Source organism: Rana temporaria, chromosome 3 (genome assembly GCF_905171775.1).
Source record: "Rana temporaria chromosome 3, aRanTem1.1, whole genome shotgun sequence".
NCBI classification, from domain to species: Eukaryota; Metazoa; Chordata; class Amphibia; order Anura; family Ranidae; genus Rana; species Rana temporaria.
The window spans coordinates 385,230,841-385,252,567 of NC_053491.1; the positions used below are offsets into that span (position 1 = coordinate 385,230,841).

Here is a 21,727-nt window from a genome sequence, read left to right on the forward strand (position 1 = left end):
TCGCCCCCCCCCCCTGTTGTGTGCTGGGAACACTCGAGAGCCAATCGGCGGGCGCAACGCGACTCGCGCATGCACCGTAGGGAACCGGGCAGTGAAGCCGGAGCGCTTCACTTCATGGTTCCCTCAGCGTGGATGGAGGGGGGAGCAGCAGGGTGATGAGCGATCGATCGTCCTCTGCTGCGGACGTCGCTGGACTTCAGGACAGGTAAGTGTCCTAATATTAAAAGTCAGCAGCTGCAGTATTTGTAGCTGCTGGCTTTTAATATTTTTTTTTCGTGGCACATCCGCTTTAAGGGAATTTCTTGGGTGTCCCTATTGGAAGATTTCCCCTCTATTACTTTTCTGGGGACAACCTAAAGTTTGGGATTTTCTTTTACTTTCAATGAGAATGGTAAACAGGGCAAATAGAAAGGGTGAATCTCCTTAATGGGGACACAGACAGCAATAAAAACTATCAAGAGTTCTAATCCCTCTCCACCCTATCTACAACTAAATAATAACGTTTTGCCTTTTGTTATAGCCTTCCCTCCAGTCTTGCAGAGTTGTACAGGATTCTCTACTGTACTGAAATTGCTTACTCTGATATTCACTGCACACTGTGAGCTTATCACAATGTACATTAGAAGCTGCAGCAAGTCCCAGCCCTCATCATATCCTGGCTAGAGGATGCCCAGCAACATCCAGCTCTTTCTTCCCCAGCAGTAAAAAAACAGTGAGGGGTTCTAACCCTCCACTATTCGATTCAAAACTAAGAAAAGGTTTTTACATTGACATACATTTAACAAAAGTGCATTTGATGAACTTGACTGGTTTCCCAGGAGGTGTATAGAGAGAGGGACGTGCTTGTCATGATAGTAGCCATTCATGGGGGTGACACTGGAGATAATGGTTCAGGAATACAAACAGGACTGGTGCATAACAACCAGCCAAGGAGAAGAACACACAAACGTCCTCTTCAAACAATGGGGATTTGTTAGAAAGGTCAGTGTTTCATCTCAACGGCAACGGATTGAACTTTTCAGCAGATCCTGTTGGACAAACACACATCTTCCCGCGACTCTGTTTACACATCTGTTTAATGCATAGAAATGGGGCTTTAAATGCAAAACCAACACGCAAACGTTATATGGCCTCCCCTGATCCGACAACAACTCACTACGACCAAATAATGGGAAACAGGAGTGTAACCACACACAGTCCTAAATACTACATAACTGGGGGGGCTGATTTACTAAAACTAGAAAGGGAAAAATCTGGTGCAGCTGTGCATGGTAGCCAATCAGCTTCTGACTTCAACTTGTTCAATTACACCCCTTTCACACTGAGGAGTTTTTTAGGCGGTTTAGCGCTAAAAATAGCGCCTAAATACTGCATGAAAAACTCCTGACCTGCAGTATCAATGTGAAAGCCCGAGGGCTTTCACACTGAGGCGATGCGCTGGCGGGACCGCTCCAAAAGTCCTGCCAGCAGCATCTTTGGAGCGGTGAGAGGAGCGGTGTGTTTACCGCTCCTCCACCTCTCCTTTCCATTGAAAACAATGGGACACCGCGATAATGCCGCGGGCAATGCGCCTCTGCAGAGGCGCATTGCCGGCGTATTAACACTTTTTTGGCCGCTAGCGGGGGTTAAAACCGCACCGCTATCGGCCGAATACCGCCGCAATTCCGACGGTATAGCGCCGCTAAAACTAGCGACGCTATACCGTCAGTGCACCTCCCGCCCCAGTGTGAAAGGGGCCTTAAGCTTTGACCCAAAAAAAAAATGGAAGCTGATTGGTTTCTATGCACAGCTGCACCAGATTTTGCACTCTCTAGTTTTAGTAAATTAAGCCCTAATTGTCTATATAAACCCTCCCAACAATAGAAATCATTCCTCTATGCCCCATTAGCCAGATGCACTTCTGGAGTAGAGTGCAAATTGAGCCTATTATCATAGAGCTATTTATTCCAAACTACATACAGCTGTTTCAGGCTTTTTGGCCATCATCAGTGCAGTGTATGGAAACAATGGCCTCTATGACGTAAAGGTAAGCTTAGGCCTGGTTCACACCTATGCAGGTTGCATGTTCCAGATGCATTTTGCTTTTTTCAATACACAATTTTCATCCATTGAAGTCTATGGAACCAAAAACCAGAAAAAAAATTGTCCTTTCCATAAAATGCATAGGTGTAAACCAGGCCTAAAGGTACACTATGACCATACATGTTATGGTGAGAATTGATTAACCCTTTTCCACCCAGCCCTGTCATCCCTTTAACTGGGCAATTAGTCCAGGGAGTGGGAAGGTCTGCCTGATCAAGTGACAATTGACTAGCATACTAGCTCATTATGAATTACTTACCTTAGATCAAAGCCCCCGCAGCGACCCTCGTTCCTCTACTCCGCCGCCGCTATGATACCCGCAGTGACTTCCGGGTATCGCTGCTCCGGGGCTGTGACTGGCCGGAGCGGCGATGATGTCACTATCCCATTCAAGACCCGGCACGCTTAGTGCGCCTGTGCCGTAGACATCGGTGCCCGATTTTCTGCAAATATCTCTTACGAGGTGACGTAATGCCCGCAGTCTGCCCGAGACTGTGTGGCCGGAAGTGGGTGCAAATACCTGTCTTTAGACAGGTATCTGCACCCCCCCCCCCCCTGAAAGGTGTCAAATGTGGGAACGGAGGGGGGGAGGGTTCCGATCAGCGGGAGTTCCACTTTAGGGTGGAGCTCCGCTTTAACTGTGTAGGTTAAGGAGATATTGCAAGCACCTACAGGCTTTTTGGTTCCATAGACTTCAATGGTTTTAGGCTGGATTCACACCTAGGCATTTTTAGTGCTTTTTGCATTTTGCAGATTTGCACTACAGTCCATTTACCATGGTTTCCTATGGAACACATTCTGTAGTGAAAATCTGCAAAATGCAAAAAACACAAAAAAATGCCTAGGTGTGAATCCAGCCTAAAGATGTGTATTGAAAAAACGCAAAATGCAAAATGCAATCTGCACCCTGCACAAGTGTGAATTAGGCCTAAAAAATGCATGAAATGAAACAAAAAAAAAAAGTTACCTGTGAGATTTTCAAAAATGCGCAGCAGCACATAAGACGTGAACGAGCCCTAGCATTGCCTTTGATGGCAAATACGTTTTTGAAATTAATTTGTGCAAAGGAGATCGCAGTGCGCATAGCTTTACGCTATTCTAAGGTTTGTGAAAATTCCCTTGCAATATGAACATGCTTTAAGGCCTTAGCAATTTAGCCATGGAGAAAACTTGATTAAAGGTCCATTTACATTTGTGCGGTGCTTTAAAGCATGCGCAATAAAGCGTGTTATGTCGTGTGTTAAAGCGGAGCTCCCCTGAAAAAAAAATATTAAAAGCCAGCAGCTACAAATACTGCAGCTGCTGACTTTTAATATTAGGACACTTGCCTGTCCTGGAGTCCAGCGCCGTCCGCAGCAGAGGACAAGCGATCGCTCGTTACTCTGCTGCCCCCCCCCCCCGCCAACCTCGGTGAGGGAACCAGGAAGTGAAGTGCTCCGGCTTCACTGCCCGGTTCCCTACGGCGCATGCGCGAGTCACGCTACGCCTGCCGATTGGCTCCCACTGTGTACTGGGAGCCGAGTGTTCCCAGAACACAACGGGGGGAGGACGGGAGGTGATGTCATGCCCGCAGTCTGCCCGAGACTGTGTGGCCGGAAGTGGGTGCAAATACCTATCTTTAGACAGGTATCTGCACCCCCCTCCCCCCTGAAAGGTGTCAAATGTGACACCGGAGGGGGGGAGGGTGCCGATCAGCGTGAGTTCCACTTTAGGGTGGAGCTCCGCTTTAACGAGCGTTGCATTGAGGCAGCCTACTGAAATCAATGGGCTTCTGAAGGACCCAAAAAAGCCAGATATGTCACAAAACGTGTGCCACAATTGTGCTGCCATGCAATGGGGCGCAATTCGATATGAATGGCGTCACAGTGCGCCAATACATGTAACATGTGTAGCTATAATGCACAGATGTATATCTGCCTTTGGCCTAATTATGGAAGCATTACATACTATACGGATTTTAAACAGAAGGAACTTCCTAAGAAGGTGATAAACTCCCTCGTAGGTCCCGCTCTTCCAATCACAAGTATCTGTGACTTCCTAGCAAAGAGGATTCAGCCAGACAAAGTTTCTATAAATGCTGTCAGTGTCAAAACATCCCAAGACGCTGTACAAATGACATGTACCCGTGGTGCGCCCACTCACTGCCACCAACCGGCATCACTGGAAACTGATGTCTTTTAACCGTTTGCTGTCATCGCTTTCTGACTACTTGGTCTCCTCTTTTCAAAAGCCACATAAATGTAACATTTGTCGTTTTAAAACGCGACACTTCAAAAAGTTCTACTTTTCAGATCCTGTATGACTCCGCCCACCCCCTCCTAATCACAGCTGGCAACAATCGTTGGCTTTCTTCCAGGTGCAACATCTGTAAACTCTGAGCGGGGGGCCCCTTTAAAGATGAGATCATGTAGAAGAATAGGACTGGAAAATCCTGCAATGTAATTGGCTCTTTTTATACCCTTCCTAGGAACGCCAGTGGTTTAACGTTTGTTACAGTTATAGCTCCTCCCACTTCTCTTATTCCAGATGTAACAACGGAATTCAGAGCTAACAAAAAAAAAAAGTCAAAGAAAGCACAAAAGCAAATGCAAACGGTGCAAAAGGAAACCCCAGATCTGGAACAGCTGTCAATCTTCTCACTTGGAAGCACAGTACAATTCATGATAATCCTACGTACAGCGTCATAATAATAATAAATTATCAACTCTTTATTATAAGTTTGCCCTCTATATTATATATATATATATATATATATATATATATATATATATATATATATATATATATATATAAAATATTCTGAGTGTGATCTAAGGAAATCTATATAAACGACTACATTAAATATTATATAAAGTAACATGTAAACAGAAGAGTAGCGGGCACTTAGACAGAACTACCAATAGATGTGGTGCGCAAATCACAAAAACTGAAATTAAACGCACCTGGGTTACAAATTAGATAATCGCACATCTAGATGAGAACAGTAGACCTGCATATAGCGTTGGGGTGAGGGGCGCACATGGGGGTGATTATTTTGATCACCGTACTAAAACCACCCGCGACTGATCAATCGTGCCTAAGGATTGATCGCTACCCATAGGGAACATAGAGCGTAGTATCGATTTATCGCTAATGGTCCAGATTTGTGCGATCAACCCGTAAACTACCATCAGCGCGATTGATCACAGGTGACCGCAGGTAAATTTTAGTAGCGTGATCGCGCTACTAAAACTGCCTGCGATCAATCGATAGCAGTTAGCGAAACATAGGAAACAATTAAGTGTTGCTTTGATTATTCGCCAACGATGCTCCAAAATTTGTGCGGCCAATCGCAAGTATGTGCTGCTACAACGCAATTGACTGCAGGCAAATTTTGGTAGCTAGATCATGCCGCTAAAACCAACCGCTAACGATCGACCAGTCTTAAAAAATTGACGTTCTGCAGCGCTTTGGTCGCTCTTTGCGCACATTTTCTGTCCCCGTCGCGTTTGACACATAGGAAACAATTAGGTGTTGCTGCGATTATTCGCCAACGATGCTCCAAAATTTGTGCGGCCAATCGCAAGTATGTGCTGCTACAACGCAACTGACAAGGCAAATTTTGGTAGCTAGATCATGCCGCTAAAACCAACCGCTAACGATCGACCAGTCTTAAAAAATTTACGTTCTGCAGCGCTTTGGTCGCTCTTTGCGCACATTTTCTGTCGCCGTCGCGTTTGGCAGCGGAATACGCTTGCTCATACTTGACGTCGGTGTGTAATACATATAAATGATGATTTTTATCATATTCTGATCACCTCACCGTATTGTACAGCGAGTCGCTCTCGGCCACCTCGGACAGCTCGCTCAGCTTGCGATCCCATTGGATGACGGGGTCTCCACTTTCCAATATCTCCATTTTTCGTCTGTTATTTAAAAGCAGCGAAGAAAAAACAACTTTGGATTTCTGGGCAGAAGGTGAAATTAGTTTGACAATAAAATCCAGCAGAACCCTCCAAAAGCTATGTAATCAGCTGATCACAAAAGTTTAAAGGGACTCAATGTGAAGTCAGCAAGTTGCAGAATTGAAGGGCCAAGTGTTGCAGGATGTGTGTGTGCAGAGAGGGCAATGCTGCTAGGAGAATGTCGGGGGATCAGTGCGATGTGAGTGGCTTCTCTCTTGATCACAAGTCTACGAGGTCCTGTGGGAGGTCAGGGTAATAATAGTGAGCGCACAGACCAAATATCCTCCGTCTCTACTGTCCACGATCAGACTGACAGTCTAACCCAGCCCCGCCCGCTCCTGCTCTCCAAACACGCCCCCTCCTCTCTCTTCACCAATCGTCTTTCTCTTTGCGCCAGGCTTCGTGCGTCTCAGCCAATCAGCGAGTCTCTAATGCCCCAGGGAATAACGCAGCTGAGAAGTTCAGGAATGCGGGCGGAGCTTGGTTTGTTTGATAAATCCAGGAGCCAATGGTGAGGCGAGCGGAGGCGTGAACCCGGTATCAGGGGGATGACTGATGTTAACAAGGGCCAATAAAAGTACAGAAAAAGATGGCGCGACCAATCAGATAAGGACAAGAATATCTGAGCGACCAACACAAAGGAAACCCCGCCCACAGGCAGTACCTGGAAGTGCTGTACTTATTCAGAGGATGAGCCGTATTTATCATAATACTGGGGCCAGACTATAAACCAACCAATGTATACTCTTCTATTATTATAAAATATGATTAATGAGTAATTAGTGTTATTGTACTAACATTTATTTATTATTACATCCATAGCTCCCAACTGTCCATGATTTCTAGGGACTGTCCCTGATTTGGAGCAATGTCCCTCTGTCCCTCTTTCCTCCTCGTGTGTCCCTCATTTTGGTCTGATCTCTATAGATGTATATAAAATGCTCTTTTTATCTATCAAAAAGTGTTTCCCAGTGCTAAACTTTTCATCCGATTTCTAAATTGCTGCATTTGTGAATTCCAAAAGACAATATAAAGGAATAGTAATAAAAAAGCCCTTGTGGGTTTAACCAATTTTTTTTTTGTACAATTCTCCTTTAAGGGGGCGTGGCAAGGGGTGTGTCCTATGTCTGTTTACTTTTTCTGATAGGTGTCCCTCATTCCCATCTCAAAAAGTTGGGAGGTATGATTACAGCTATTTATATAGTCTACCCTAGATACTATAAAATGATGACCTAAAACATCATACATGCTAATAACACTATTTATTATTAAACGTATGCCATGCACCTAAAACAGATCAATATAGCTCCCAACTGTCCCTGATTTGGAGCAATGTCCCTCTTTCCTCCTCATTTGTCACTTATTTTGGTCTGATATATATATAGTTGTATATAAAATGCACTTTTTATCTTTAAAAAGTGTTTCCCAGTGCCGAACCTTTCATCCAATTTCTAAATTGCTGTATTTATAAATTTTAAAAGCCTATATAAAGAAATAGTAGTGGTAAAAAAAAGTCATTTGTGGATTCAATTAACCTTTTTTGGGGGTTATTCCAGCCGATCCGTCCATAGAGGGCGCTGGAGCGCCTCCCCCTCTGGCTCCGCACCGCCACTGAAAATACCATACATTATTGCATGAATGTATGTTATTGTTGCCAGCTGCCGCTGGTCTATTCAGGTGGCCGGACATTGAGCGCCAACCACCTGAATAACGGCAGCTGGTTGGCTGTGCGGAAGTGCCTATCAGAGCCAGCGGCTCTGATAGGCTTTCCGAGTACAGCCCTTGTCTCCCGGATGTCTTATCCAGGGAACGTACGGGGTGCGTTCCTTGGATAAGACTGACGGCCGTCTCAGCCAATCAGGTTCGCCGATTCTGGTTATCAGTAACCTGATTGGCTGAAGCATCACCAAGGCGGGAGAAGACTTAGAGGGACTTCGAAGGATTAAGGTAAGTGCATTTTACAGGGCACAGCGGCGAGAATAGGCACAGAGGTGACAAAGGGCACAGTGGCATCAATGGGCACAGTAGTGACAATGGGCACAGTGGCAACAATTAAAGGGCACAGTGACAACAATGGGCACAGTTGTGACAATGGGCACAGTGGCATCAATGGGCACAGTGGCATCAATGGGCACAGTAGTGACAATGGGCACAGTGGCGACAATTAAAGGCCACAGTGGTGACAATTGGCACAGTGGCGACAATTGAGGGGCACAGTGGCTGTGTTTGATGGCATGGCACAATGACTGCGTTTGATGGCATGGCACAATGACTGCGTTTGATGGCATGGCACAGTGACTGTGTTTGGCATGGCACAGCGACTGCGTTTGATGGCATGGCACAGTGACTGCGTTTGATGGCATGGCACAGTGACTGCGTTTGATGGTATGGCACAGCGGCTGCGTTTGATGGCATGGCACAGTGACTGTGTTTGATGGCATGGCACAGTGACTGCGTTTGAGGGCATGGCACAGTGGTGCGAATTGATGGCATAGTGACTTCATTTGATGGCATGGCACAGTGGTGATAATTGATGGCACAGTGACTGCGTTTGATGGCATGGCACAGTGACTGCGTTTGATCGTATGGCACAGCGGCTGCGTTTGATGGCATGGCACAGTGACTGTGTTTGATGGCATGGCACAGTGACTGCGTTTGAGGGCATGGCACAGTGGTGCGAATTGATGGCATAGTGACTTCATTTGATGGCATGGCACAGTGGTGATAATTGTTGACACAGTGGCTGCGTTTGATGGCATGGCACAGTGGTGACAATTGATGGCACAGTGGCTGCATTTGATGGGCACAGTGAGGCTGCAATTTTTTTACTTTTTTTTTTATGTTTGCGCCCCCCCAAAAATTTTGAGCACCAGCCGCCACTGGGTTATTCTCCTTTTAAGGGGTGTGGCAGAGGGCGTGTCCTGTGCCTACATACATTTGCTAGTAGGTGTCCCTCATTCCCATCTCAAAATGTTGGGAGGTATTGAACGATAACATAATTAACACTTCATTGAACTTAGGATAAGTACATAAGACTTTATCTACATTCGTTGTAATCATTGTCGAACAATTTACTGTCCAGTGAAAAACATGATTGGAAAATTGAAAAGACTGTTTCATGTTCCAAGTACTTAACCACTTGACCACTGGGCACGAAAACCCCCTTAATCACCAGACCAATTTTCAGCTTTCGGTGCTCTCACAATTTGAATGACAATTACTCAGTCATACAACATTGTACCCATCTGAAATTTTTGTCCTTTTTTTCCCACAAATAGAGCTTTCTTTTGGTGGTATTTGATCACCTCTGCGGTTTTTATTTTTTGCGCTATAAAAGAAAAAAGACTGAAAATTCTGTAAAAAAAAAAAAAAAAAATCTAGTTTCTGTCATATTAGCAGGTTATTTCTCACACACAGCATATGCATACTACAAATTACACCCCAAAACACATTCTGCTATTCCTCCCGAGTATAGCGATACCACATGTGTGCGACTTTTACACAGCGTGGCCACATAGAGAGGCCCAACATGCAGGGAGCACCATCAGGCGTTCTGGAACACCCAGACCAATTCTGACATTTCTCTCCTACATGTAAAAATCATCATTTATTTGCTAAAAAAATTACATAGAAACCCAAAACATTATATATGCTTTTTTTTCAAAGACCCTAGAGAATACAATGGCGGTTGTTGCAACTTTTTATCTTGCACGGTATTTTCGCAGCAATTTTTTGAACGCGTGTTTTTAAAAAAAAAACAGTTTTGTGCTTAAAAAAAAAAAAAAACAGTAAAGTTAGCCCAATGTTTTTGCATAATATGAAAGATGAAGTTACGCCGAGTAAATAGATACCCAACATGTCACCCTTCAAAATTGCACACGCTCGTGAAATTGCGCCAAACGTTGCTACTTAAAAATCCCCATAGGCGACGTATTGCAAGGTATTGGAGTATTGAGGGTATTGCGGAGTATTGGGGGGGTATTGCAGAGTATGGGGGGGGTATTGCAGAGTATGGGGGGGGTATTGCAGAGTATGGGGGGGGGTATTGCAGAGTATGGGGGGGGGTATTGCAGAGTATGGGGGGGGGTATTGCAGAGTATGGGGGGGGTATTGCAGAGTATGGGGGGGGGTATTGCAGAGTATGGGGGGGGGTATTGCAGAGTATGGGCGGGGGTATTGCAGAGTATGGGTGGGTATTGCAGAGTATGGGGGGGTGGGTATTGCAGAGTATGGGTGGGTGGGTATTGCAGAGTATGGGGGGGTGGGTATTGCAGAGTAAAATAAAAAAAATGATGAGTGCAATACTCTGCAATACCCCACCCCATACTCTGCAATACCCCACCCCATACTCTGCAATACCCCACCCCATACTCTGCAATACCCACCCCCCCAGGGTGGGTATTGCAGAGTATGGGGTGGGGTATTGCAGAGTATGGGGTGGGGTATTGCAGAGTATTGCACTCATCATCATTTTTATTTTGCAGAGTATTGCGCAGGGATGGCTGGATCTGTGACTGCAATTGTCACAGATCCAGCCCACAGTGCGGCGGCTGCTGCTGCCGCCCGATCCCCCCCCCCTCCCTCTCCTCTCACACTGTACCGAACGGTACAGAGAGGAGAGGGAGGAACCGGCGTCATTACATGACGCCGGTTTGTTTACAAGTGATCGCGCCGTCATTGGACGGCGCGATCACGTGGTAAGGAGCCGCTTCCATTGGCTCCTTACCGCGAGTGCTGTTGCTGCGGGTCCCGTAGACCCGGCGAGCACCGGCGATCGCGTGTGCGCGCCCGCTCGGGCGCGCACAACGCAGTCTCTGGGAGGACGTACATTGACGCCCTCCTAGAGTACAGGAACCGCCCTGTAGCCGTATTTTGGCTATAGGGCGGTTACCAACTGGTTAACGATCTTATCATTCTATCTGCTTTCCTATCATCGGATTTTTTCCGCCCAGATCGGAATAATTTTAATGCAATTGATCAGGATTGTTCAAAATCAATGGCACATCAATGTACTCATACTGTACACTTCTGTAACCTAGACTTGCTCGATCAGATCCTTGTTTGCATAGCCGACATTATAGTGTATGCCATGACCAAAAATGTGTACATACAGTATATCCACTTCAGCTCCAGAAGATCTACCCCCCTTTATGACCAGGCCTTTATTTGTAATACGGCACTGCGCTACTTTAACTGACAATTGCGCGGTTGTGCAACGCTGTATCCAAATAAACTTTATGTCTTTTTTTTTTTTCACCACAAACCGCTTTCTTTTAGTGGTATGTGTTCACCTCCTGACAATTTTGAAAAAAAAAAAAAAGGTTATTTTTTTTATTTTCTACTTTCTGCTCTAAAACACATCCAATAAAAACAATCAAATTTTATTCATCAGTAATATGTAGTGTGCTAATTTTTTGGTTACAAAAAAATCCCAATAAACGTATATTGGTTGGTTTGCATAAAAAAAATATAGCATCTACAAACTATGAGATATATTTAGGGAATTCGTTTTTTTTTTTTGTTTTTTTTTTACTTGTAATGGCAACAACCAGCTACTTATAGCAGGACTGCGATACTGGTTAGGACAAATATGACATTAACTGACACTTTTTGGGAACCGGTGACACTAATACAGTGATCAGTGACAAAAATATGTATTGTCACTGTACTAATGACACTGGCTGGGAAGGGGTTAACATCAGGGGCTACAGTCAAATAAATAAATAATATAGATAATAAAACCACTAATGTATAACAAAATAAGTGATAAGTGACAATAATGTGCAATAAATGCTATTAGTCCCAAAGTGCAAACAGAAGTGGACAGAAAATGGCAAAAAATAAGTGATGAGGGTCCTTGTGCAATCCAAATCTTAAAGGAAATTAACAATCTTCTGTATAAATCTTCTAGGTGCTGTGCTCACAGAGTGCTTACCTTAAAGCGGAGCTCCACCCTAAAGTGGAACTCACGCTGATCGGAACCCTCCCCCCCTCCGGTGTCACATTTGACACCTTTCAGGGGGGAGGGGGGTGTAGATACCTGTCTAAAGACAGGTATTTGCACCCACTTCCGGCCACACAGTTTCGGGTAAACTGCGGGCAGAACCTCACCTCCCGTCCTCCCCCCGTTGTGTGCTGGGAACACTCGGCTCCCAGAGCACAGCGGGAGCCAATCAGCGGCGCAGCGCAACTCGCACATGCGCCGTAGGGAACCGGGTAGTGAAGCCAGAGCGCTTCACTTCCTGGTTCCCTCAGTGAGGATGGCGGGGGGAGCAGCAGAGTGACGAGCGATCGGACAGCGCTGGACTCCAGGACAGGTAAGTGTCCTAATATTAAAAGTTAGCAGCTGCAGTATTTGTAGCTGCTGGCTTTTAATATTTTTTTTTCGTGGCACATCCGCTTTAAGGCAGGTATATTCAGACTTGTATGAGTGTGGGTAGGTCCAGGGATGGTTCCTCCACATAGATTCCCAGCTACTGTCTGTCTCCACGGGTACAGATAGCCTCACAAGTTCTCTCCTCGATTTGAGCCCCAGCAAAATCAAAAGAGGCACTCCATCGTGAAGTACAGCAAGGGATTTTTAATAAATAAAGCTGTAGAAACTTACATCAAAGTAAAAACAAAGCAGCAGTGACAGCGGTGTTCAGGCTCTTCCTATTTCCTGGTCCATCAGATCCTTACCGGTTACGCCCCATCACGTGGCTTCATCAGAGGTCCAGAAGTTGAGGATCGGGGCCACTCTGTGCAAAACGAACTGCACAGTGGAGGTAAGTATGACATGTTTGTTATTAAAAAAAATTAAGCCTTACAATCACTTTAACTCCCAACAGTGATCATTGTATTGTGATGGCTAAGAAACCTCCCATTTTTAGAATACAATAGCGCAGAGTGACAGATTTCCCCTATTGATGGTGGAATCAAGCAATTTCCTTTCCTTCAAACCCTGGTGCAGCGTTTGATAACCCTGTTTGATATTTAGAATCACAGAATGTCTTACTGACACGTGGTCCCATTACAGGGACACAGTAATTGCACTGATACTGTGAGCTCTTATCTATTATTACACGACTTTCATTTTAATGATCAGACTAATCATTTTTATAATCTGACAACTTGCTGAGCAACACCCCAGAATACAACACACACAGAACTTGTGCTCCAGGTCGAGCCAGAACAGTCGGGTTTTTTTCAGAGCCTCTGATATCTGTGCGCTGGATTACTTAAGAATGTGACCTCGAATCTGCTGAGTAGTGTCACGTTCATCAAACTACATTTGCAATTTGGCATCATAATGGGGTCAATTTTCACCAGGTATAAATACTGCCAGACTTCTGTCACAGTAAAATCCATATGATTTAAAGGGGTTGTAAAAAAATTTTTTTCCCTAAATAGCTTCCTTTACCTTAGTGCAGTCCTCCTTCACTTACCTCATCCTTTGATTTTGCTTTTAAATGTCCTTATTTCTTCTGAGAAATCCTCACTTCCTGTTCTTCTGTCTGTAACTCCACAAAGTAATGCAAGGCTTTCTCCCTGGTGTGGAGACAGCCTCTTGAGGGGGCGAGCAGGCAAGTCAGGACACTCTCTACTTTGCAGATAGAGAAAGGAGCTGTGTGTTAGCTGCTGGCAGAGCTTTCTTGCCGAGTAAACCGAGCATGCGTACAAGGCTTTCAGGTTTCTTGTCTGGAAATCTGGCCAGGATCTCAACAAGAAAAATAGAGATCCTGCTCTCTATTTTCTCGTCGAGATTCTTGTCGGCCTGTTTCCCGACGAGAAACCCGAGAGTGTGTATGCTTACCTGTCGCCGTGGAAACCCGCGCATGCTCGAAATGACTTTGACGCATGCGCGGTAGCTTCCACGGCATAGGTAGGGTGAAGCAAGATGGCGGTGACGGCATCGAATGTGACGAGCGCATGCTCGTCGTGCGCGAAGACTTCACTGCGTTCTTGCCTTTCAAGAGATCCGCGGTTCTTGCCAAAAATCTTATCGGGAAAAACAACGTTTTTTTTCCTGACGAGTGTGTACGAGGCCTTAGTGTTTTGTTTCGTGATTCCCAAAGCATGACAATGCTCAAGATGAAGAATCCCATTTTTTCTATTGGTCCCCTTCACAAGTTAGCATATGTCACTTCTGAAGCTCGAAAAAGTACAAGACAAGATTCTTTTGGGCAGAATCACACATTTTTGGACCACAGACAGACTTTATTTGAAGCTCTTGAAAAAAAAATGCATGCTTATGCCTATTTTTCAGATTCTCCTGTACTACTTGTAAAAATGTGTGAAAAATGCAGATACAAGAAAAGCCTCTAAATTGCTTGGCTTCAAGTGTACACAAGTGTAAATAAGGGTTTCGGGAAGGTTCAGCACCTGGCTATGATGTCTGGTAGGGATTCACAAGAAGTTTTGTATTTTTTAAATGAATAAATGGCTTCCTCTGTTTTGGCTGAGGTGAAAAGATGGCAGATAACATCATGAGCTCTACCTCATCCAATCAGAGGAAGCTTTGTATTCTTTTAGTAAATGCAAATCTTCCTCTGATTGGTTGAGCAGCACTCGCCCTTGATTTTGGTCTGAAAGCAAAACAGTAAGGGCCAGATTCACAGAGGAAATACGCCGGAGTATCTACTGATACTCCGGCGTATTTTCAAATTTGCCGCGTCGTATCTTTATTTGTAATTCACAAAAAAGATACAACGCTTTTGGCTAAGATCCGACAGGCGTACGGCTTCGTACGCCTTCGGATCCTAGGTGTAATTTTCCAGCGGCCGCTGGGTGGAGTTTGCGTTGTTTTCCGGCGTCGAGTATGCAAATTAGCTGATTACGGCGATCCACGAAGATACGCGCGTTCGTCGCAATCTCTTACGTCGTCGCTAGTCGGTTTTTCCCGTCGCAAACTTAGGCCTGCTTTTTCATGGCTTACATTTAGAACAGCCATGTTAAAGTATGGCCGTCGTTCCCGCGTCGAATTTCCAATTTTTTTTTTGCGTAAGACGTCCGGGAATACGAAACGACGTAACGCACGTCGCCGTTCAAAAAAATACGTCGGGGCGCCGTAATTTCGCGCAAAGCACGTTGGCAAATTTTCACACGGAGCATGCGCAGAACGTTCGGCGCGAGAACGCGCTTAATTTAAATGGTACACGCCCCATTTTAATTAGGCGGGCTTGCGCCGGACGGCTTTACGTTACACCGCCGTAAGTTTACACGCAAGTGCTTGGTGAATCAGGCACTTGCGCTGAAAACTTGCGGCGGTGTAACGTAAAGACAATACGTTACGCCGCCGCAGATATCTGTGAATCTGGCCCTAAGATTCCATCCCACTGCTGGAATACAGCACTGTATACTGTATGTAGCTGAGGCTACATATAGTTCATACAGCACTGGCAGACACTGCATGTGTTAGTGAAGGAAATAGTTAATTTGGACCAGCTTGGTCAAAATCATTTTTTTTTTCAACAAGTAGAAAACAAACTATTTAAAATTGCCTAAAACATGGAGTTAGACTTTAAAGCAATACATTGATTTTGAATAGGCTGCCAATACACAATAATGGACCAAAAATGGCAGTGTGCATCGCCTTAGTAGTGCATTGAGGTGTCATTCTAAATGAATAGTATTACAAAATGTAATGCAAATAACGTGCACTAACATTAATGCTGCGTACACATGACCGTTTTTCCGGGTTATAAAAAATTACATTTTTAAGGGTCTAGAAAAAACAAAGTTTTTTCCAACCCGATCATTAAAACGGCCTTGCGTACACACGATCGTGAAAAAAAAATGCTCTAGCAAAGCGCGGTGACGTACAACACGTACGACAGCACTTTAAAGGGGAAGTTCCATTCGGATGACACCACCCTTTGGGCTGCTTTAGCTGATTTTGTGTTAGTAAAAGACGATTCGCGCTTTTCTGTCTGTTACAGCGTTACTCCATTACGAACGGTAGTTTTACCAGAATGAGCGCTCCCGTCTCATAACTTGCTTCTGAGCATGCGTGGATTTTTCACGTTGTTAAAGCCCACACACGACCATTTTTTTACAACCTTAAAAACGTTGTGAAAAAATAGAGCATATTCGAAAAAAAAATTGCCATTTTTTAGAACCCGAAAAATGCTCTGAAGCCCACACATGATCATTTTAAATGACATAAAAAAAAAACGTCCTTTTTTAGAACGTGTGTACGTAGCATAAGAGTACCCAATGCAAAGGTGTGCTTCAGCCCTTAAGTCCTGATGTTGCTTTATTTGCAATGTATTAAGTACATGTTCTCTTTATATAAAAGAACCATTTATTAACATTCACAGATAGACATGTAAAATGTCGGGAAACCAGAGTAACAGAAAGTGGTAGAATGTTGTGAGGGATTTCAACACAGTGATTTCCTGTCCAGTAATTCCAGAGATAAAAATATCATCTGTCATTGTAGTACTTCATTTTGCAAAATTTAAGTGGCTGGCAACAAGGCGCCAGGAGACCGGAAAAACTCCTTGCTGGCGACACAGGTGTGCATTCCCTACTATGTCCCTCCTACACTGGAACCTTTCCCTATGCTAAGCACATGTCCTTAGCCAGCGAGCTCCTGTCCCTCACCTAACTACGTGGCAAATGCGTGCCACCTGCAGAGGGTCGGTGCTATTTATTAGCACTGCCCACACTAAAGATCATCCAGGGCTGCAGTGTCCAATCAGACAGCTGATCCCCTAATGACACCTACAGAGGCCTCCTGTCCTGCACCCTCTCTGCATATCGGCGGCCATCACAGCGCCACCTGTGCAGGGAGGCCATACTACACCTACAAGTGGGCCACTAATCCTTCCACTGACAGCAACAATGGGGCACTGGTTTATAGTTTCTAGTATATAGAAACCAGAAAAAAAGATATAAGGGTACAAAGTGTCACATATATCTCAAGACTGGACATTCTACAGCCAGAAATATAAAGGAATGTTAAAACCTAGTATTGACCCATATTCTAAAGGAGATTACAGAGCATAATATCAAACCTTTTAAATTTAGTGGCACCAATGCTCATCTACTCAAGAAAATTCATGGCATACCGTAACTCCAGTCCAAGGGTTTCCTAGATGTTAAATGATAAATCCAGTGTTTTTTTTTTCTGTCTATATTGAGTAAAGATCTAATGCCAATGGAGCACTGGCAGACACCACCCATCAAGGCCTGTTGAAGGGAGGAGTGATCAGACACGTTGGAAAACTTTGCCTGATCAATATTGTTTTACCCTGAAAAGCCCATAGTCCCCAACTGTCCCTCTTTTTCCTGGCCTTATTACATTGCTGCCCAACTGCAACACTTGATTGGCTATATGTCCCCCCACCTAACTGGTTCTGCGGCTTGCCTTATGCTTATAGGCACTGGTGTGGACACCTTTCCAGATGGCCTGGAGGCTCAGCTATTCCAGAAACCTATTAAACAGATGCCCACTTATGCACTCCTCCCCTAGTGCTGCCCAAATCTACATAGTTACTGGGGTGAAGTCCTTTCGACACTAGATGGACGTACCTCTTGATCCAATTTTCTGTTTACTGGGCGTTTTGGAGGAAGTGATTCCAGAGGAGATGACCAGAACAGCCTTCTCCCGAGCTTTATTCCAGGCTAGAAATTTTATTCCAATAGGGTGCAAATCTTTAATGCCACCACGTGTGGCCACTTGGGTGACCCATATGAGGAATACTCTCCTTATGGAACATTACATATATCAACACAGGTGCAACACAAGCAAATTCAAGAGGCTCTGGGCCCCCTGGCTTGACACACCTGGGCTAAGTCCTAGGGAACCCTGTAATGTTCTACAAGATAATGTTATAATATGGTTTGTAGACTGTTTTCTTTTATGTTTTGCTTACCAATTCTTGTACCTAGCCTAGATAGGTGTCTGAATCGGTTGAATATCCCTTTTATTACGTGCTTGAGATGGTGTATAGTACTTTTGGCCCACTAAGGCATGGATATGTTTGGAAGTAACATGGGGCCAGATTCTCAAAGAATTACGCCGGCGTATCAGTAGATACGCCGACGTAACTCCGAATCTAAGCCCGTCGTATGGTTTAAGTGTATTCTCAAACTGAGATACACTTAAACATGGCTAAGATACGACGGCCTGCTGCAATATTTACGCTGGCCACTAGGTGGCGCTTCCATTGCGGTCGGCGTAGAATATGCAAATGAGTCGTTACGCCGATTCACGAACGTACGCTTGTCCGTCGCAGTAAATTTACGCCGTTTCCGTAAGAGATACGCGGCGTAAAGATAAAGCTGCCCCCTAGGTGGCGTATCCAATGTTAAGTATGGCCGTCGTTCCCGCGTCGCAATTTGAAAATTTTACGTCGTTTGCGTAAGTCGTCCGTGAATGGGGCTGGACGCCATTTACGTTCACGTCGAAACCAATGACGTCCTTGCGACGTCATTTACCGCAATGCACGTCGGGAAATTTTAGGGACGGCGCATGCGCAGTACGTTCGGCGTGGGAACGCACCTAATTTAAATGATCCACGCCCCCTACCTGGATCATTTGAATTAGGCAGGCTTGCGCCAGGGGGATTTACGCTACGCCGGCGCAACTTTACAGGCAAGTGCTTTGTGAATCAAGCACTTGCCCGTAAAACTTGTAACGTAAATGCGATATGTTACGCCGCCGCAGATCTACCTGAATCTGGCCCATGATGTCTATGGTGGTGTGCACACCTGTCTATATTATGTAACATTTATACACTGGATGTTATTATATTTTCAATAAAACCTTTTCTGATTAAAAAAAATGGTCCTCTTTTACAACCAAGCAGATTAAAATGGTTGCATCATCAAGACACCAAGGTTATGCAAAAGGCAGGGGCATTTATTGGCAAAAACTTGTGATGCCACATTTATTGCCACAAGTTTTAAGCAATTAATATCCCTGTGTTTTGCATAACCTTTATGTGCTGGTGATGCTACCACTTTATTCTGCTTGTTTCAGCAGTGCGTGCCAACCATTGTTATGTCACTACAGCACTCATTTCTGAAGGCTGTAAGGATTGCATTGGATTATATCCAATGCAAATCTCAAATCCCTCTGTCCCCCCTTCCTCTTCAGATGTCTCTCTTTTGGTCTGACATATCAAACTATTTAAAATATTCTAGTGGTGGTGAAATAAGGATATCTCCATAGGCTAAACAAGAACAATTGCACACTGCGAATGTTTTATATTTAGGGACCCAGCAGCCAGATAATGTCTGAGGGCAGTCGAATCGTGTTTACAAATTAGGCTAACCGTAGGTGTGTGCAGCCTATTGCATTAGGGTGTGCTCCCCAAAGCTCAAACACACACTACCGATCACTCACAGAGTGAAAGGGAAGGGGTCTGTAAATTATATATTTACCTGCCCCTTTCCCCACTTATCCTAATATATCCCAGCAGCAACATCCGGCAGGAGAGGAGAGGAGGGAAGCCTGGAGCGCTGCAGGGGAAGAGACAAGGCAGTAGGGGGAACACCCTGGGCGCACCTAGCACACCTTGGGGCAGATCCACAGAGATCTGCACCCGCGCAGCGTATCAGAGATACGCTACGCCGCCGTAACTTACCCAGCTTTAGTTTGAATCCTTAAAGATTTTGCGCCGTAAGTTACGGCGGCGTAGTCTATCTCTGGCGGCGTAACGGCGCGTAATTCAAATCGGCGATTAGGGGGCGTGTTTAATTTAAATGAAGCGCGTCCCCGCGCCGAATGAACTGAGCATGCGCCGTCCCTAAATTTCCCGCCGAGCATTGCGCTGAATTACATCCATCCCGATTCACGGACGACTTGCGCAAACAAAAAAAAAATGTAATTATACGCGGGAACGACGGCCATACTTAACATTGCGTACGCCACCAAATAGCAGCTTTAACTATACGCTGAAAAAAGCAGACTAGAGACGACGTAAAGGAATGCGCCGGCCGCTCGTACGTTCGTGGATCGTCGGAAATAGCTAATTTGCATACTCGACGCGGAAAACGTCACAAACGCCACCCAGCGGACGCCAAAGAATTGCATCTTAGATCCGAAGGCGTACGAAGATCATTGTTTTTGAGGATTCAAAACAATGATACGACGCGGTAAATTTGAAAGTACACCGGCGTATCAGTAGATACGCCGGCGTACTCTCTCTGTGGATCTGCCCCCTTGTGCGCACGCCCATGAGGCTAACCTATATTGTCTGTGTCCATAAAGTAGGATACCATCAACAAGTTTTGCACAAAGGGGATTAACCATCGGCTATATTCTTCTGCTTGCCCATCGGGAAGATTTCCCTTCACCTTCTGTATTGAAGACACAACAGAAAAATAAAAGGAAAGTTCTGTAAAGTGAGAGACAATCACACTTTTACAAATTGTCACCAGAATAAGTGTATACTACGTTGGTAGCTTTCTCCTCTATGCCTGTGCTAGTGGCAACTGCAAAATGTTGGATTTCCCAATAGTTTCTGTTATTGTGACGACAGGGTCACAGACAGATACACAATTTCGAACTCTTCCCTCCGCTATCTAAAAAGACAAAAAAAGCTTAGACTGGAGTTCCATTCCTGATATTATCCAAAGGTCATGGACCTGCCCTTAAGCCTTTAACATGTCCACACCCAGCTCTCTATTATAATGTTATGTAATGGAATCCCTGTGAGTATTCATATGTGTACTAATTGAGGCGACCAGAAAACTCCTTAGGCCCATGCAATTAGGCAGGCCATACACAGTGGGGGCAGGTGAAGGAATCTCCGCCAGGAGAAGACAGTGATTATAGATAGTGGCTGTAGCAGCCGCTAGTCATAATCGCAAGAAAGAGAATGCGGCAGGCTGGTTGTACCCAGGTTGATTGATCGATCTACTTGGTACATTCAGCCTGCCCATTCATGATTTGAATCTCGGCCGGTGCCTGCTGAACCAGCTGAAGTTAGAACCAAGTATGGCCGGCCTTAGACAGTGAAAAGTAAAAAGATAATGTGCAGTACAGTATTCCACAGCAACCAATCAAATCTCAGTTCACTGAAGTCCGATGAGATATGAAGAGAGATGCTTGTTACGGTACTCTGTCATTGCACTTTGTCTATTAACCACTTCCCGCCCGGCCTATAGCCAATTTATGTCTGGAAAGTGGTTCTGAAATTCTGACAGGACGTTCCAGAACGTCCTGCAGGATTTCATGCCGCGCGCGCGGCGATCGGTGATGCGGGGTGTCAGTCTGACACCCTGCATCTCCGATCTCGGTAAAGAGCCTCCGGCGGAGACTCTTTACCACGTGATCAGCCGTGTCCAATGACGGCTGATCACGATGTAAACAGGAAGAGCCGTTGATGGCTCTTCCTCACTCGCGTCTGACAGACGCGAGTAGATGAGAGCCGATCGGCAGCTTTCCTGACAGGGGGGGTTCGCGCTGATTGTTTATCAGCGCAGCCCCCCCTTGGATCGCCACACTGGACCACCAGGGATGCCCACCCTGGACCACCAGGGTGGGCAAAAAATAAAAAAAGCCTGCAAAAAAATAAAAACAAAAAGTCTGAAAAAAAAATAAAAAAAGCATTCAAAAAAATAAAATAGATGCCAATCAGTGCCCACAAATGGGCACTGACTGGCAACCTGGGAAAATCAGTGCTGCCCCACAGTGTCCATCAGTGCCACCCCACAGTGTCCATCAGTGCCACCCCACAGTGCCCATCCATGCCCAGTGCCCACCT

General features: G+C 45.1%; 1 protein-coding gene across 1 annotated transcript in view; it reads right to left on the bottom strand.

The window, feature by feature from the left end:
• Positions 1-6,342, bottom strand: part of CREB3L2 (cAMP responsive element binding protein 3 like 2) — a 100,564-nt gene extending 94,222 nt beyond the window's left edge. The window contains exon 1 of the mRNA XM_040345704.1: positions 5,885-6,342. Within this exon, the coding sequence (XP_040201638.1) occupies positions 5,885-5,980 (96 nt within the window). The 5' untranslated portion in view covers positions 5,981-6,342. The remainder of the gene's footprint in view (positions 1-5,884) is intronic.
• Between the last annotated feature and the right edge of the window lie 15,385 nt (positions 6,343-21,727).